Consider the following 19300-nt stretch of genomic DNA (forward strand, 5'->3'; position numbering starts at 1 on the left):
CTGGCGCACCAGCTCCAGTGGCTGCTCTCTTTTTTTGGGGAAAGGGTCTCATTGTGGCTCAAGATGACCTGCAATTCACTATGTAGTCTCAGGTTGGTCTCAAACTCATGGTGATCCTTCTACCTCTGCCTCCCAAGGGTGGGGATAAAAAACGTACCCCACCATGCCCGGTTTCCAATCCTCTTTCAAATTGAGTACATTTCTCAATGAAAATATTGAGAGTATATTCATGAAAAATGTTCATCATCCCATTGGACTTTTATCAGTCAATACTCACATACCTCACACACCCTTGCCCCTTCTCTGTCATAGGAAGTGGATGTCATCTTGGAACACGACGAACTATCCCAAGCAGGTGGGAGAGGCCTCTGAGGTTAACTACAAACTGTGCTGCTGTCCTAGCACTGGGTAATTCCCCACTGCTAAAGTGATCTGCAGGCTCTGTTTCACGCGTGAATTTGGCAACCAGGGACAGTAATGTGGCAGATTGAAGACAGCTGCACCAGCATGTACACACCATCTTACAATGTGCCTGGCAATTCTCCAGTGTGAAGAGTGTGTGGTGGCGTGTCTATGCTTCCCCACACCCCAGCGTCAACTAGAGAGAAAATACAGACAAGCCTTTGTAGAGAACAATGGAGGGCCCCACTGATAACCTGCCCCAGCTACTACACACGGCGACGAGCCTTCGGATGTGGGTCCCAGCCTTCAGGGCTAAGACAACAGGGAACAGGTAAGTCTTCTCTGCTGTGCCCAGTCTGAGATGCTGACCTGCTGAATCTGAAAACAAAATAGACTGTTCCACTAAATTTTAGAGGAATGTGCTTTATAATCATAGTAATTGAAACATGCAGTAACAGTGAAGACAGGTCTGAAGAGATGGCCGGGGTGGAATACAGCATGTGCTATCCAAGTGCGAGGATTCGAGTTGGTATCCCCAGAACCCACGTAAGGCAGTACCATGTGTCCATCCCTCCAGGGGATACAGAGACAGGACAGTCCCTGGAAGCCTGTGGGGCTACAGAGGCAGAGGAGACAGAGGTTGCTTTAGCTTCCTGAGCCATTCTCACTGGCTTTGGTTTTGTTGTAAAGAACATTCAGAACACATGTGAGCCACAGGTAAGTGCCACATGCTGTATAATATTAGAGTTCAAAATGATCAATTACATCTACTATCTTTATTTTGGGATGCTCTGGTCTATGAGTCACATTCACAAAAGAATGGATTAGTTGATTCCTGCCCCCAAAAGTTCAGTGTAGTATAGTATACGCCAGCTACAGTTGTATTGTTACCAGAAAATTTTCAAGTATGAGCTAAGATACTCTTAACACTCCTAAGCATCTGTATTTTATGGCCCACACCTCATTCTCATATATACCTCTAATATGCTAACATTGTTACAAACTTACAGAAATCTAACTGAACTACATGGTTGATTGCAGCTTGCAAGTAGATTTCATAAGCCCATAGTCAGATCTTTGCTTATAGATTCTTGAGTTCATTCTTCAAATATTTCACTTAAATATCAGTATGTGTGCCTCTCTGCATATCACTAGACATAAAACAGCAATCAGGAACAATAAATGGGTCATTTTTCATGGCAGGGTTGAGCTAAATAAATTTAGTGAGAGAATGACAACTTTCTTTTCTTTTTATTATTTACTTATTCTTTTTCAAAAATTTATTTGCAAGCAGAGAAACAGAGAGAGAGAGAGGGTGGGGGGGGTAAGGGAGAGAGAGGGAACACAAATGGCCATAATGGGCCCTAGCCACTGCAGATAAACTCAAGATGTATGTGCCCTTTTGTGCATTGGGCTTTATTTGGGTGCTGGGGAATTGAACCCAGGTATTAGGCTTTGTAGGCAAGTGCCTTAATTGCTGAGCCATCTCTTCAGCCTTTTTTTTTTTTTTAAATTATTTACTAAGAGAGAGAGAAAGGAACAGAGAGATAGAATGAGAATGGGTGCACCAGGGCCTCTTGCCACTGCAAAGGAACTTCAGATGCATGTGCCACTTGGTACATCTGCCTTTACGTAGGTCCTGAGAAATCGAACCCAGGTTGTTGGACTTTGCAGGCAAGTGCCTTAACCATTGAACAATCTCTCTAGCCCCTATTATTCATTTTGTCACAGGATCTCATGCAGCCAAGGCTGGCCTTGAACTCACTACATGTAGGCAAGTATGACCCTGAACCTCTGACTCAACCTCCTGGATGTTATGATTACAAGGTTGATATGGTGGCAGGGATCAAAACTAGGGCTATAAGTGTGTTAGTAAGGCACTCTACCAACTGAGCTACAACCCCAGCTCCGAGAATGACAACTTTAAAGAAATGGAAAACTGAGAAAGGTATCCCGGAGAACAACTACTATTCAACAGTGGAGCACATAGAAAGACTCCTCATTTATCTAAGTGTTGGGTATGCAGATGCTTTCTTGAGAAAGTGCTACCTCAGCTAAAGGCTAAAGGGTTCGATAGTAAGTCAAGACAGCTGCAGCTTTATGGGGTGTGTGTGGGGGGAGTTAGAGAGAAGGTCATAGGTAAGGAAACACCATGTTCAACAAGCTGGTGAGGTGGAACACACAAGATATGAATGCAAGTGTCCTCAATTTTCCATTTTTACCTTTCTGCTCTCCCAGTAGAAGCTAACATTGGGATAAGCCCAGGCAGATATGTAAGTACTTTTTAAAAGAATAGTTAGAAAGACAGTCTGGACTTTTAATCACAACAGATTTAACATTTTGAAAGATTCCCCTTGGATGGGTTGTAGACTGAATCAGAAAGGGCAAAAATGGGCTGGGCATGGTGGCATACACCTTCAATACCAACACTTGGGAGGCAGAGGTAGAAGGAGTGCCATGAGTTCAAGGTCACCCTGAGACTATATAGTGAATCCCAGGTCAGGCTGGGCTAAAGGGAGCCCCTACCTCGAAAAACCAAAAGAAAAAAAAATGATAGGGGACACTAATGAAGGTCCTTTGATAATTCCAAGCAAGCAACAATAATGGCCTGAATTCAAGTAATACAAGTGGAAATAGAATTTAGTGGTGTGGTTTGCAGATTTGTAAGGGCTTAATGACTAATTAGATGCAAAGTCTGGAAAATTGAAAAGAACTAATTTCTGGGAAGTTGGCAAAGCCAATCACTAAATTCTCAATATAGACAGATAATTCAAAGGGCCAACAAGGAGGCATTTATTTCTAAGGAGAGATGTCTGAGGCCTGATGAAGAATTAACAATTATTGAGCTATTTCACTTATGTTCAGGAAGTAAGAATTAGTAAGTCTTTTTGCCTGCATGTAAGGTGCATGAAGCAAGGATGATGTTGGCGTTTCTGACTTGGATTCTGCAGGCAGTCATCATTCTAAACTGGTCTACACACTTCTTTAGGTACATGACTAGGTCACTCCTGCCACAAAGAGGTAAGAGTTAGGTGGAGGTGATATACGTGATTTCCAAGGCCTCAGAGGGAGACACTGTAAGCTTTGGCTAGTTTGCCTTGTCCTGAGACTGGCATGAAAGAAGTCAGTCTACACCACTGGAAGATGTGATGCCACAAGCAGAGAGTTCTGTGGTGTCAGTTGACAGCAATGACTAGGGTGCTGCCCTTCCTTGTTTCGGAGAAGCCAACCTTGGAACCCAGATCAGTGCAGAAATGCGGCCAGAGGACCTACGGGATTGTAAACCAATGATTTTAAGTCACTGTATCTTTCTTTTTTTTAAATGGGGAGAGGGCGTGAGCGGGGTTATAAAGCTATTCTCAACTGAGCACCAGAAAGTGAACTCAGTTAGGAGAAAGTACTTTGAAACATTACTCCTATTCCTTCTTATCTACCAATGACCACGACAGCAAACTGAAATGTCCTAAGACAGGAGGGAAAAAACAACCGAAACACAAATCTTAAAGAATATAGAAAAGTTTAAGGAGTGCTAGCAATTTTCAAAATACCAACTGCCTTAATAGTAGCCCTGGATTGGAACATTAACTAGAAAAGTACAGAGTTCACCTTTGGGGCTGGAGAGGTGATGGCTTGGCAGTTAAGGTGTTTGCCTGCAAAGCCAAAGGACCCAGGTTCGATTGCCCGGTGTCCACGTAACGCCAGATGCACATGGTGGCACATGTGTCTGGAGTTCGTTTGCAGTGGCTGGGGGCTCTGGTGTGTCCACTGTCCCTTTCTCAAACAAATAAAAAAATATTTTTTTAAAAGAAGAATCCACCTTTGGAAGGAATTTTTTGACTCCTTGATGTACGAAAAACTAGTGCTTACAGAGAGCTATAGAGCACTCCCAACTTCACCAAACCTTGGATAAAATCAATTAAAGCAAGTCGCCTTAGAAAAAACTTTTCCGCAGCTCCAGTACGTAACGAAACCGAAGACAGGTAAATGCTTTCCAAACAGCGCCTACAAATCTATTTTTCACATAAGAAAACGGATTGCACGTTTCTTGAGGTTCCGTAAGTAGGAACAGCGAGTCAAAAGTCGAGTGGGGGATGCAGTAGGGCCAGCAGTCAGCCGGTCGCCTGGAGCAGTAACGGGGAGTCCGTTTCCTGTTACGGTCGGGAGCTCTGCACAGTTCACTTCTTTTACAGCATGACCGCCTTCCCCCCTCTCACTGTGTCCTTTCCAAATCAGAATACGAGAAAAGCCCGCAAGACGAGGTGTGCAGCGAGAAGATCGCCTCTACCAAGCCCAGCTGAGATTAAGCCACGTCGTCTCCCGGGCCGCGGCGGCCTGTCCCCGACACACCCGTCCCAAGGGCCGCTTCCCCACCCGGGCTAGGGTGCTCCGCCTGCCTCCTCCGCTCCCCCGGCTCGCCTTAAGGCATCCTCCGAGGGCGTCGGCACTCACCGCTTGAAGCACGGTGGCCAGCAGCAAGCGCACCCCCATCTCCGGGCGCAGCCACCAGCCCGAGCCCGCCGCCATGGCTACGGTCTACCGTAAAAGTCTGTGGATGTCGAGAGGACCCCCTCCCCCCCCGCCACCTCAGCTAGGGGCGTCCGCTCCAGTGCCTGATCAGAAACAAGCTACAAAAGGCCACTACCACCAACTCTGCTATCCTACAAAGACGAGTCCTAACTGAGCGACCATAGGAGCTTAAACGGGATCAAATGACCACGACAGTTTCCGGATCTATTCAACGACCCAAATCAGGCAGTTTCCTCAACTTCCTACACCCGAGCTTCCCTGGGCTCCTTCCTTTCGTTCACGACATTCCGTCAAGCCCGGCGCGAAGCCCCGCCCTCTCCAGTTTCAGCCCCGCCCCCTGTCCTCCGAGTTTACCCAATTGCATGCCGTCTTGCTTGAGCCCCACACCCCACCACCGAAGAATCCAACCGTAAACCGAGGCGAGCGCGCTTTAAAGCGACGTTCTTCGGGACCAATGAGCGTGCGGGAACGGGGAGGACGGGGGTGGAGCCTCTGGTTGCCAGGCAGCGTACGTCGAGGCGTGCGCGTGGTGGCTGCGGGGGAGGGGGAAGGGGGCGGGGCCGAGGGCGGCACAGTCGCAGCCGCAGCGCTGCTGGAGGAGCGCGCGGCCGCCAGTGCAGGAGGGAGGGAAAGGAAGGAAGGGAAGAAGGAGGCGGGCAGGCGGGCTCAGGGGCGTCGGGGAACTGAAGCAGCCGAAGCAGGAGAGTTCCGGGCGCTGTGTTGGGGCTGGCACGGGGCTTTTGCAAGGGCCAGGCGTTGGAGTGGGCTGAGGAGAAGCGGACACCGGGCGGGCTTGGTTGGTGCTGGGGGCGGGGGACCGGACAGGCGAGAAGGGGGGTTTCGCCGCGGTGCCTGCGCTGCCCTCGCCGCTCTCCCGGGCTCGGCGGGTTCCCTCGCGGCGTGTGTTCCCCGCCCCCCCGTCCCCGCCGCGGTATGTCTTGATCCCGAGCGGCGGGTTTCATGGGGCTTCTCAGGATCATGATGCCGCCCAAGTGGCAGCTGCTGGCGGTGGTGGCCTTCGCCGTGGTGATGTTCTTCTTGGAGAACCAGATCCAGAAGCTGGAGGAGTCCCGCTCCAAGCTAGGTGAGGAGCCGAGCGTCTCCGGGATGAGTTGGGGGGGGGGGGTTGGTGGTGGAAGAAGGGGCCGGGCTTTGGGGGTGGGGTGCAGGTAAATTGCGATCGCAGCTCGTGGGCGTCCGTGTCAAACCTTGGGGGGTCTGGCTCCGGGCAGATGTGAGAGGTGCATAGAGCTGGCGGGCTCGGGGACGTCGGGAGCATCAGCTCCGGACACGGACGTGAGTGGCATGCTGGAGGCGCGAGGTCACGGGCCAAAGGTTGCAAGGTTGGGGAGCCACAGGGTTGCCCCGAAGTAGGCATTGCATGGCGAGAGGAAGGGATGCTCGAAGTCAGAGTGTGTGCGTGTGTGTGTGTGTTTGTGGACGGTGTGTGGGGGGGTCGTGATCTGGTTCTTTCTAGGGACGTAGGAACGCTGAGCCTCGCGTGGTGGTTCTGCAGACCCCGGCAGTGTCAGGCGAGGGGTATTCTCATTTGATTCATGGGCACACCTGGGTACCGGAGCTTTGGGGGATGGAGGGCGTGGGGAAGCTCAGGAAGGGATGGATGAGCAGAAATGCAAGGAGACGCCGGGAATGTAGTGAGTTGCCTGCCCCCCCCCGCCCCCTCCGGTGCTGGAAGCAGCAAGGGACTTCACTGATGCCGGAGGTGGTAAGGCTGCTCCGGCAGGACAGGAGAGGCAGTGAGAAGCTGTCATTGAGTACCGAGCGAGGCATCTGGGATTTGAATTCTTTGCAAGAGGCGCTAAACTGATTAATTTGGATCTCTATATGTATATATAGGTTGAGTGCATTTAGAAGAGGACGGAAGGTTGAACGGGGATGACAGTGTTAACGTTTATGAAAAGAAAAGTAAGATCGTGTGGAACGTGAACCATATGGTTAAGTACCTTAAAACAGCAGTGCTTTAGTGGGTGAAGGGGTTTGGAATACAACAAGTTGGAGTGTGAAATTGTGAAAGACCAAAAGTAAGCACGGCGAATAGCTGCTATCGGATTAGTAGAGAGCTGGCATTTGGAAGAGCTCAAGAGAGAGGGAGATTTAAAGAATGACAGTGATACATTTTGATTTGGAAATGTACGTGGCACTTAAAAATCAGCTCAAGAGATTGTAATTTGAATATGGGAAAGTAACGTGAAGTGTGTTTTGCATACACTTTCACCTCATCATCGTCTTAAACACCCTTATAAATGCAAGCAAAAAAGTGTCTTCAGCGATAGAACTTAAACTCCTATAAGGATTACCTAGCTGCTGCCGTGGATGATTAATTTTTATGAAAAATGTACCAGGAAATATTGTAATTTTATATGATGTACTTGACAATTTCCAGTTTGCAAAAGCCTTGAAACACCCCTAGCATTGTGTCAGAGCCTCAAATAACCTGATTGAAGCAAAACTAAGTTCCAAAAAGGAGCTAAAACGACTTCCAGCTCTCATTGCCCAAATAACATTGGAAGAGCTGTTGAGTTTATCTACAGTAATTTTGTACTGTATAATGGGGAATGTTCACTTTAAACATTGACGGTTGAACAATGAGTTTTTACTTTCCTTTCGGATCCTTTATGTAGTGTCTGTAGTCATATTCTGGTCTCACTAGTGATCGAACTTGAAAAAAAAGACTTATCTTAGAGTAAGTTAAGTTAATTAAAATAAAAATCTTTGTTGTGTTAGTACTTGGAGTTCTAAGGGTTTAATTTCTTAGATACATTACAGGGGGTTAAAACTTTTTGATTTTCCTCCTTGCCCTTGCCTAACACTTTTTGTATGTAGTTCTTGAAACATTTCCACTTATACAACCCAAAGTATTTTAGAAAGAAAGTTATCTGAAGAAGTAGAATGCCACAGGTAGAACATTCTTATGATTTACATATAAGGAGAGCTCCATCAGAAATGGTAACTGGGCATCAAATTGAGTAGCTGCCTTTGAACAGTAAATATACATGAGAAAAAGGTAATCCAGGACTAGGCATGTAAGGTCCAGGCCTGTAATGCCAGCAGCACTTACATGGAAGCAAGAGGATTTTTGAGTTCAAGATTAGTGTGTGCTGCTGTGTAGCAAGATCTTGTCTGAAAACGGGAAAAGACCTATTTTTTTTTTTTTTAAGATACATGAGTCTTTGCTGTGTTGTCTAAACTGGACCAGAACTATTGGCTTCACATGATCCTCCTGCCTCAGCCTTTGGAGTTCCTGCCTGTGCACTCTACCCTGCCTGGATCCTCTCTTTCTTTTGCAAAACATGTTTATTACTCTGACCCCGTAGGAAAGAGGCAAAAAGCATATTTCCATAGAGCTTGATAATTTTCATCTGTGATACTCTAATTTTCCAGGAACATCAGAGATAACTATTTTTCAGATGTAGAATAATCCTTAGATTATATGATTTTGCCCAAGACCATATCACAGTAGGTGACAGAGCCAGAATTGGAACTCAGGCATGTCTGATTCCAAATTGAAGACTTATGAAGTTATTGCCAGGTTGCTTGAGACTATGTTGACACATTATTAAGATTTAGCTCTTTGAATAGATTTTTTTTTTTTTGAGGTAGGCTTTCACTCTAGTCCAGGATGACCTAGAATTCACTATGTAGCCTCAGGGTGGCCTCGAACTCATGGTGACCCTCCCAAATGCTGGTATTAAAGGCATGTGCCACCACACCCTGCTTGAATAGAATTTTTAAATCGCAGTATCAATGCATTTATTGCTACGAATGAGTATCATTTTGAGAAAACTCAATTTCTGACATAATGGAATTGGTTTAATGTAATGTCTGCCCCTTGTTTAGATCCATATAATGAACATAATTATATTACTCAGTGAAATAGCCTACTTTTGCTGCTGAAGAAGAAAATCCTTGGTTCGCAGTTTTCTCTGAGTAAAATTGCAATATTAAAAGCATTTTTATTTTGGCATAAAAAACCTATTTAATGTTTCTGTTTTAAAAGTATTTTTTTAAAAAAAAGTATTTTTTATTGTTTATTTTTTTGTTGTAGAAGATTCCAGAGGATTGTAGAGCTGTGTAACATTTCAATTCTGCTTGTATTCTAAATGATTAAACCACTAGGCCAGTAATAGATGACTCGGTTTGTCTCCAGAACCCCTTCTCCCCTTTTCAGGCTTCTTCTCTTTGTTGCCATTATGAACAGAATTACAAGCACCATCCATCCTGATGTCTCTTTAACTCCCTGTGGACTGATGCCATTCTTTTACTAGGACAAATTCTCTATTTGGGATTTCCGGGACAAAGGAGGTGTGATTTTATGATTTAACAGGTTTCACTTAACACCTGTTACTTTGCCCCTCCCCAAAAAAAACAACAACATGATTACAATGATCTGTATTGCCAGTATACAGCATAGGAAGCTCTCACCTCTTCATTTCTGCCACTGTGAGGTTTCAAGATGATAGGCTGTAAAATGAATTTGTAGTTCCTTTGTTTGTAGCTAGATTAACATCTTTACATATGTTCATTACTTTTTAACTTGTTCTTTTCTTGTGCCTAGCTTTTATTGGGTAGGTTATTCATTTTTAGTTGTTTAGGTTCTTTAATTTTAAGGTTAATATTTCCTCATCTATTGTGTCTTACATTTGCTTTTCTCTGAGTCTGTCATTTTGCTGAACTGTGGTGTGTTTTGCTTATATACAAGGTTTAAAATTTGCACAAATTTTATCAGGTTAGACAAGCAGTTTTCATATGTTGCCTAAGACTTTGCTGAATCGAGATTGTATATAAGTTCTATACTTGATTGTTTTATAGTTTATCTATAACTCTTAACAGCTCATACAGTTATCAAGAGTCATTATGATTTGTCTTGATGAATAGCCATGTTTGGCAGAGGTTATGTTAGTATATAATTGAACTCTTCTCACTGTAAAGTCTGTTACTGATATTAAGTTTTCATATGTTAGCTGTTTTATATTGTACTCTTTTCACTAACCAGATTCTTTATACTTCAGGAATATATTACATTATATTATTTATTTCAAGACATCCATGACTTCTGTAGAATTATATACGTAGTTTTTACCAGATCCATAAAGGAATATGTGTGTCCTTAATGCTAAACAACTCACCGGTTTCTAGTATAGTTTGAATACCCTTAACCAGAAAACTTGAAATGCAGGTGCTTCCAAATCAAATTCTGAGCAGTAACATGGCACTGCAAATAAATAATGCCACACCTGATCATGCTGGGTCACCTTCAAAGTGGAGACATGCTAAATTAAATTTACATTCAGAAAAACAGTGCGAGCAGGCTCATGCCTTTAATCCCAGAACTTGGCAGGCAGAGGTAGGAGAATCACTGTGTGTTTCAGGCCACCTTGAGACTACATGGTGACCTCTAGGTCAGCCTGGGCTAGATTGAGACCCTGCCTCAAAAAACAAACAAACCAAACCAAGACAAAACAAAAATAACAGAAAACTTTATATTCAGGCTATGTGTAAGGTGTGTAAGAAATAGTAATGAATTCGTGTTTAGATCTAGGCTTCATCTCCAAGATATATAAATATTCCAAAGTCTGAAAAACCCTGAGATTTGAAATACTTATGGTTCCGAGTTTGTTTCAGATGAAGGATGCTCAGTCTATGCACATTTCTGGTTTAATAATGCTTCTGTTCTGTGTAATGACATATGACAAAGTGCAGATCATGAGCTATATTTAAGAAGATGGACATTTATTATGAAAGAGTTTCTCGAGGCCATTCTATTTGAAAACTCCATTTTAAACAATGTAGACTTAATTTTTTACTGAGAAATGTGAAAGAAAAAGGAGCTAAAATGAAAATTCTTCAGCCATGACTCAGAACTGTGGGTGCTGGAATTTGCTTGTTAGAAAACTAACTCTTGAGGAATCTTGAGAGCACACCTGTTGCTTGTGTTAATAGCTAGAGCTCTACAGGGAGAGCAGCTTTTGTACACACATGTTATGTGCTTGGTGATTTTATTTCCTATAGCAATGAAGCATTTTACTTATCTGTCAGCCACATATTTATAAAACCACTAAGTTTTTAGATGTGTTAGGATATGATCTTTGAAATGAGGAATGTACTTCCACATAGATTACACAGTCATCTTCTTTGGTCAAGATTGTTACTTTTAAAGTTCTGTGTAAGAGTTAATTCCAAGGCCAAGATAGAGAGTGCTGTTTGGAATTTGGTAGTTTTAGGGCTGGAGAGATGGCTCAGCAGTTAAAGGCACTTTGAAGGGCCTAGGTTTGATTCCCCAGTACCCATGTATAGCCAGATGCACAAAGTGGCATGTGCATCTGGAGTTCATTTGCAGTCACAGGAGGCCCTGGCGCACCAATTCGCTCTCCTTGCAAATCAATAAATGAATACTTTTTTAAAAGAAAAACTGGAATTTGGTCATTTTTACAAGTTCATGTATGTTACCAGTGCTCCTGTTGGGTTGCTTGTGCATCTGACCCTACTCCTGCCTAAGGACACGGGTCTAAAATTTTCTTTCATTCTCTTGTAATTTCCCTCATTCTTTTGGCTGAGCCAACCTTTGTCATATATTTCTCCTCCCCTTCAAGAAAAACGATTAAAAATGTATCTATCTAGGTGATTGGAGATGGTTCAGAGGTTAAAGGTGCTTGCTTTTACAAAGCCTGCCTGGCCCAGGTTCAGTTTTCCATCTGTTGTAGTTAGCTTTGTGTTGCTGGGACAAAACATCTAACCCAAAGCTGCTGATGGGTGGAAAGGTTTTATTTTGGCTTATAGTCTCCAAGGGGACTTCATTACTTCATGATGTCAGTGTAGCATAGTATGAGCAGACGTTAGACATCACTTCTTGTCACCGGAGATAAGAAATAGCAGAAGGGAGTTAGCCAGGCTCTGGCAAGGAAGAGCTGACTATAATACCCCAAAAACCTGCCCCAGGAACACATCTCCTGCCGCAAGGCTCCACCTCCAAATTACCACCAGTTTTGGAACCAAGCATTCAAAACACGTGAGTTTCTGGGGGACATCTGATTCAAGCCACCACACCAGCCACTTAAGTAAAGTGAGATGGGAGTATGTTTGTAGCAGAAAGAGACCCTAGTGTACTCATACACTTTTACACACACATAAATCAATACAAATATTAAAAGACTCTATTCTCTCTTTTTTGGGGGGGAGTTTCAACTTAGGGTCTCACTGTAGTCCAGCCTGACCTGGAATTCACTATGTAGTTTTAGGGTCCTTGCAATCATGGTGATCCTCCTACCTTTGCCTCCCAAGTGCTGGGATTAAAGGCATGGGCCACAACACCTGGGTTCTCACTATTTTTAATCACCATAATCACCAGTAAATTCTTTAAATCTGGGGCTGGAGAGATGGTTTAGCAATTAGGTACTTGCTTGCAAAACCTAACAACCTGGATTTGATTTCCCAGTACCCACATCAAGCCAGATGCACAACATTCATTTGCAGCTCCTGAAGGCCTCATTCTGTCTCTAGCTATTTCTCTCTGCTTGCAAATAAATAAATAAAAATATAAAAAAAATCTCTAAATCCTGTGGTCTTCATCTTACAGACTATCTCAACAGAATTGGGCACACTGATCACTTCCTCCTTTTTTAACTGAGGGGGGTTGTATGTGTGTGTATGTAGGTGTAAGTGTCATGGTGTATGTGTGAAAATCAGAGGGCAATTGTGAGGTAAGTGTGCCCTTTCTTTCATTCATTCATTCATTCTTTTCTTGAGGTAGCCCAGGCTGACCTGGAATTCACTATGTCGTCTCAGGGTGGCCTCGAGCTCACGGTGATCCTTCTACCTCTGTCTCCCCAGTGCTGGCATTAAAGGTGTGTGCCACCACGCCTGGCTTCCACTTTCTTTGAGACAGGATTTCTTGCCTCTGTTCCTGGACTGATAGACTGTACTCAAATGTCAGACCTTTGGCCTGCAAGCCCACCCCCATTGTTCCCTATAGGCTCTTGGGGAATCTCAGGTGCATCTGGCTTTACATGTGTGCTAGGGAATTGAACTCAGGGTGGCAAGCTTTGCAAGCAATGCCTCTAACTGCTGAGCCCTTGCCCACATTTCCTCTTTCTTTATAGACTTTCTTCTCTTGGTTTCCAAAATCCACACTATTGATTTTCTTAACATATTCCTAGTTACTTCCGGTGTTAAATTCTCCTTCTGGGCCCAGCCTCTCAAGAATACAAAGGGCTTAGTGTTTGGAACTGCTCTGTTCTTTATTGTTTCTATTCTCTTAGTTGGTGATTCATATGGTGACATTTTCTAAATGCATTATATATTTCTAGATTTATGTAATTCAGCTTTTTGACTTTTTGTTTCCTGCTTGGGGGTTGTTAACAGACTTCAAATTCATTATATCCAAAGCAGATCTTGTCATCTCTTGGCCCCTATCTCCTCCCACCCAAACTGAAGTTATATCTTTAATATTTTAGTTAATGATAGCCACATCATTTAACTTTCCAAGGCTTCCCATGACTTTTCTTTCTTTCTTTCTTCCTTCCCTTCCTTCCTTCCTTCCTTCCTTCCTTCCTTCCTTCCTTCCTTCCTTCCTTCCTTCCTTTCTTTCTTTTTTTTGTGTTTCGAGGTAGGGTCTCACTCTAGCACAGGCTGACCTGGAATTCACTATGTATTTTAGGGTGGCCTTGAACTCACAACAATCCTCCTGCCTCTGCCTCTGCCTCTTAAGTGCTGGGATTAAAGGCATGCGCCACCACGCCCGTCTGACTTTTCTTTTTCTTACATTCTGCATCTAATCTGTCAGGATTTAACTTCTATTAACTTTACTCTAAAAATATTTGTAGAATATGCCTGTTATTAAACACTTGACTGTTACCATCCTAATTCAAGATCCCATCTTCTCTTCCTTAAAGTACTGCCACATTTTAAGTAGTGTCTCTGCTTCCATACTTGGTTCTTTAAAAATATTGCGGCTGGAGAGATGGCTTAGCGGTTAAGGAGTTTGCCTGTGAAGCCAAAGGACCCAGCTTCACTTCCTTAGTACCCCTGTAAGCCAGATGCACAAGATGGCACATGCATCTGGAGTTTATTTGTAGTGGCTACAGGTCTTGGCATGGCCATTTTCTTGTCTGTCTCTTCTCTTTCTTCCTGTCTGCTTGTACATAAATACAATAAAATTAAGAAAATAAAAACATGAATCAAGCTGGGCATGGTGGTGCATGCTTTTAATTCCAGCACTTGGAAGGCTGAGGAAGGAGGATCACTGTGAGCTCAAGGTTAGCCTGAGACTACATAGTGAATTCCAGGTGAGCCTGGGCTAGAGCAAGACCCTACCTAAAAAAAAAAAAAAAAAAAAAGTGAATCAAATTTGTCATATGGGGCTGGAGAAATGGCTTAGAAGTTAAATGCACTTGCTTGCGAAGCCTGATGACCTTGGTTTGATCCCCCAGTAGTCATGTAGAGCTGGATACACAGGGTGGCTCATGTGTTTGGAGTTTGCAGAGGCAGGGGGTCCTAGGGGACCCCATTCTCTTTCCCCCTCTCTCTGTCTTCCTCAAATAAATAAGTAATGGAATGGGGGAAAATCGTTGCATATCCTATATTTGTTAACTTTAAAAATATTTTTAAAAATATATATTTATTTGAGAGAGAGAGAATGGGTGTACCAGACCTCTAGCCACTGCGAACAAACTCCAGATGCATGTGCCACCTTGTACATCTGGCATTATGTAGGTCCTGGGGAATAGGTCTTGGATCCTTAGGCTTTGCAGGTAACCACTGAGCTATCTCTCCAGCCCTGTGTTAACTTTTGATTTTTAGGATACAAAAGGAATTTAACTCAATAATAAAACAAATAACTTGATTAAATGGTTTGAATAGTTACATGAAAAGAAAACAAACAAGTGACCAACACGTAGATCAAAGAACACTCAGTATTACTAATTGTTGGGGAAATAAAACCAAAATGAGTTACTGCCTCACATCTGTTAGAAGGACTATTATCAAAAGGGTGGGAAATAACAAGTGTTGGAGACAGTGTGGCTCAGGGCCACTGGCGCACTGTTGACAGGAATGCACGTCAGTACAGCTGCTGCCAGAAACAGTGTGGAGGTTCTTCAGTAAGTAAAAAAGATGCTTTATAGTGTACCTGGTTCTCCAGTAAATACAGTCACCTGTGAGAGATTTCTTCACGGTCACGTGTACTGCTGGGCTTGCCACAATAGCCCAAACAAGTACGCAGTCTAAGGGTCTCTGCTTGTAGGAGGACAAAGAAAATGTGGTACGGGAGCTCACTCAATAGCCATAAAAAGAGGGAAATCCTGCCATTTGCTACAACATAGATGAGTCTAGAGAAAATCACAAGCCAGGCACAGGAAGACTGTGACACATAGGCCACATGAGCTTTCTCATGTGGAATCTAAAAAAGTTGAACTCCCCAAATCAAAGGCTAAAATGGAAGTTATCGAGGGCTGGAAGCTGACAGGTGAGGTTGGGGAATCACCGGTGCTGGGGACTGAATCCAAGACCTTGAGCTTGCTAGACAAGTACTCTTCCACTAAGCTAACCCCCCCTTCCGCAGATATGTTTAAAGAACTAAATTTTATTTAAATTGGAAGAATAAATTCAATAGGACTACTATGCCGCATGGTAACTATAGTGAATATATATAGTAGTCTTAACGAATTCCTAGGAGAGTAGACATAAAGTATTCCATGACCAAAAAAAAAAAAAAAGGCAAGGCAGTGTGAGGTTCTGCACGTGTTCACTAGCTTGACATAGCTGTGGCTCGGTGTACACATGCTTTCAAGGCAGCGGGCAGTTCCCAGAAAACACACACAGTCCTGTCAGATAAAAATATACCTTAGGCTGGTATGCTCATAGCCCATCTCCTCAGGATGCTGAAGCAGGAGGATGGCTTAAGTTGATTTTGAGGCCAACCTGTGCAGAACAGTGAAACCCTGTGTCAAAATTAAGTGTGTGTGTGTGTGTGTGTGTGTGGTCCTGTGTTCCCAGTGACTCAAGCTGTGTGTTCTCTTGTCAGCGTGGAGTGCAGTGCAAATGCCAGTCAGGACGGGAGTGCTGCTCCAGGTTTCCACTTCCTGGAGTTTCGTTTTGCTTTCTTGTCCCATTAATTATGGATTTTATTCCTGGTAACTGTGGATTTGCCTGTTTTCCTTTTAAGTTACATCACTTTGTTTTTCAGCTATTTTAATTAAAGTACTGTGATTAGGTGTGTGAATGTTTAAGGACCATAATGGTTTTTATTAATAAATGTCATTTTCATAGGCAAGAACCTCTTTATTCTTACTAATACTCTTTGCTCGGAAACGATGCTGTGTTGGAAACTTGACCCCCATTGCATCAGGACTGTGAGGTAGCTTCTCCCTTCTGTCACAGCCCCAGCAAACGCTCACTCCTTGATTCAGGACCTCCCTGGCTTCAGGACATTGTGGAAATTGAATTCTCTTTATAAATTGCTCTCTATCACATATTTTGTTGTAGTAGCATAAAATGGTCTAAGACACTGTTGCAGTCAGGGTTGTATTGCTGGCAGAAATCACCTGACCAAGAGCAGCTTTTGGGAAAAAGAGGTTTATTTTGGCTTAAAGACTCAAGAGGAATCTCCACGATGGCATGAACAAACGATAGCATGAGCAGAGGGTGGACATCACCCTCTGGTCAACATAAGGTGGGCAATAGGAACAGGACAGTGTGCCAAACACTGGCAAGAGGAAGCTGACTATTACAACACCCATAAGCCCGCCCCCACAATGCACCACCTCCAGGAGGCATCAGTTCCCAAACCAACATCAGCTGGGAGCCTAGAATCCAGAACACCTAAGTTTATGGGGGACACCTGAATCAAACCACCACACCTATTTTGGGTGATATTAATATAGAAGCTTTAGAATTTTTTAATTTAATTTTTATTTTGAGAGGGAGAGAGAGCACACACACACACACCAGGGCCTTTGGCTGCTGCAACAAGCTCTGGACACGTGTCCCTCGTGCACATGTGCGACATTGCGTATTTGCATCACTGTGTGTCGGCTATGTGGGACCTGGAGATTTGAACGTGAGTTCACAGGCAAGCACCTTAATTGCTAAACCATTTCTCCAGCCCAGCTTTTCATTCTTTTTTTTTTTTTTTTAAATTAATTAGTTTTGTACTCAGCGAATACAGTCAGTTTGGTGCTATTATTAGGCTCATCATTCTTTCTTTTTTCAATTTTATAGAGAGAGACACAGCGGGATAATTGGCATGCCAGGGCCTTAGCTACCGAAATCGAACTCCAGATGCTTGTGCCAGCAAAAACATGGGTCCTTAGGCTTTGTAGGCAAGCACCTTAACCACTAGGCCATCTCTCCAGCCCACTTTATTTTAAAAACATTTATTCATTTATTAGAGAAGGAGAGAGAGAATGGGCATGCCAGGGCCTCCAGCCACTGAAACCAAGCTCCAGATGCTTGTGTCGTCAAGTGGGCATGTGTGACCTTGTCCTTGCCTTACCTTTGTGCATCTGTCTTACGTGGGATCTGGAAAGTCAAACATGGGTCCTTAGGCTTTGCAGGCAAGTGCCTTAACCACTAAGCCATCTTTGCAGCCCTCATTCAAAAAAAAAAAAAATTCATTTATTTTAGAGAGAGAGAGAATGGGCACGCCAGGGCCTCCATCCACTGCAAATGAACTCCAGATGCATGAACCACTTTGTGCATTGCTTATGTGGGTACTGGGGAATCAAACCTGGGTCCTTAGGTTTTTCAGGCCAGTGCCTTAACCACTAAGCCATTCCTCCAGCCCCAGCTTTTATTTTCTTAAATGTTTATTTATTTGCAAGGAGAAAGAGAATGAATGAATGAATATGGGTATGCCAGGACCTCTGGTCAGTGCAAAAGAACTCCAGATGCATGCACCACTTTGTGCATCTTGCTTTACGTGGGTACTTGGAAATTGAACCTGGGTCTTTTGGCATTTCAGGAAAGCCCCTTAACTACCGAGCCATCTCTTCAGCCCTGGAAGCTTTTCTTTTGATCAATGTCAATATATCTTTTTCCACCTTTTTAATATTAAATTTGTATCTTAATATTAAAAGTGATTTTCTTTTTTTTTTAAAAAATATTTTTATTTATTTGAGAGCGACAGACACAGAGAGAAAGACAGATAGAGGGAGAGAGAGAATGGGCACGCCAGGGCTTCCAGCCTCTGCAAACGAACTCCAGACGCGTGTGCCCCCTTGTGCATCTGGCTAATGTGGGACCTGGGGAACCGAGCCTCGAACCGGGGTCCTTAGGCTTCACAGGCAAGCGCTTAACCGCTAAGCCATCTCTCCAGCCCAAAAGTGATTTTCTTGTAGGCAACATATAGTTAAATCGCACATCTAACCCCACAGTGTCTTTTTAAATGGGAAACCTCAAGCATTTATTTTTATTGTAGTTATTGATGTGGTTGGGTTTGAATATGAGTTGCTGGTTTTCTGTTTTGTTCTGTTTTCCTCCTGTTGTGCCTTAGGCGTAATGCAGGGTGATTTTGTCCCACAGTCTGCTGCTGTAATTTCTGTTTTTGTTCCACTACATATAACACATCTATTTCCCCCTTAGCTGTTTCTGTATTCTTGTCACTGGATTCTAAGTAACATGATGATAATGGCACTCGCCATTGTTTCTTGGTATGGTTTGGATAAGAAATATTCTTCACAGTTCACGAGTTGAAGGCTTGATACCAAATACCATGTACAGAGGGCTTCTGGGCAGTGGTGAGACCGTGAAGATTCTGATTTGATGAAGGGACTAGTCTACCCATTGATGGGGTCACAGTTTGCTGGCCATATTGCTAAGTGGTGGGATCCAGGAGTTGGGCCATTCCCCTGAAGGAGGTCCCTGGCGCTGGCCCTGCCTTCCCGCCTTGATCCGCGGAGCCTGAGCGCCTGCGCCTGCGCCTGCGCCGCGGAGTCAGCTGAGCGTGCACTGATGCCTCCAACCCGCAAGCCACATTTTTCTCAAGCATATTTTTGCAGAGATTAAAAACTGACTCAAGCTCTTGTGCTTGGGGTTTGTTGGGCCTCTTGGCCCGTGGATTTGTAGCGTTCTTTACAGCTGGCATTTTGGGTCACTGCTCCTTCAGATCCGTTTTCTGTGCTCTTCTCGCTCTTTCCCAGCAGCGCTGTGTGGAGGGGTCCCGCGGCCGAGGGACCTGCCTCTGCCCAGTCTTCGGATTTATGTGTTGCTCTGAGTAGAGCCTGCATTTGTTTTCAGTTCAGGAATCCTTTTATTTTTGCCTTTAATCGATTCAGTGTCTCTGTTAGCCAGCCCTTCCCTACCAGGTCTAGAAGTGCAATGTGGATATTTCACAAATTGTCTTTTTTATTTTTGTGAG

The 19300-nt window shown here is 44.0% G+C and overlaps 2 protein-coding genes across 3 annotated transcripts in view; one reads left to right on the forward strand and one right to left on the reverse strand.

The window, feature by feature from the left end:
• Selenof (selenoprotein F) overlaps positions 1–4971 on the reverse strand; it is a 32049-nt gene extending 27078 nt beyond the window's left edge. The window contains exon 1 of the mRNA XM_004653662.2: positions 4852–4971. Coding sequence (XP_004653719.3) covers positions 4852–4926 — 75 coding nt within the window. The 5' untranslated portion in view covers positions 4927–4971. The remainder of the gene's footprint in view (positions 1–4851) is intronic.
• A 567-nt stretch (positions 4972–5538) lies between these two features.
• Positions 5539–19300, forward strand: part of Hs2st1 (heparan sulfate 2-O-sulfotransferase 1) — a 150943-nt gene continuing 137181 nt past the window's right edge. Inside the window, exon 1 of one of the 2 annotated variants that reach the window (XM_045138371.1) lies at positions 5539–6013. In XM_045138371.1, coding sequence (XP_044994306.1) covers positions 5890–6013 — 124 coding nt within the window. In that variant the 5' untranslated portion in view covers positions 5539–5889. The remainder of the gene's footprint in view (positions 6014–19300) is intronic. The other variant, XM_004653663.2, reaches the window with a different exon arrangement.

This window comes from Jaculus jaculus, chromosome 19, assembly GCF_020740685.1.
Source record: "Jaculus jaculus isolate mJacJac1 chromosome 19, mJacJac1.mat.Y.cur, whole genome shotgun sequence".
Lineage (NCBI taxonomy): Eukaryota > Metazoa > Chordata > Mammalia > Rodentia > Dipodidae > Jaculus > Jaculus jaculus.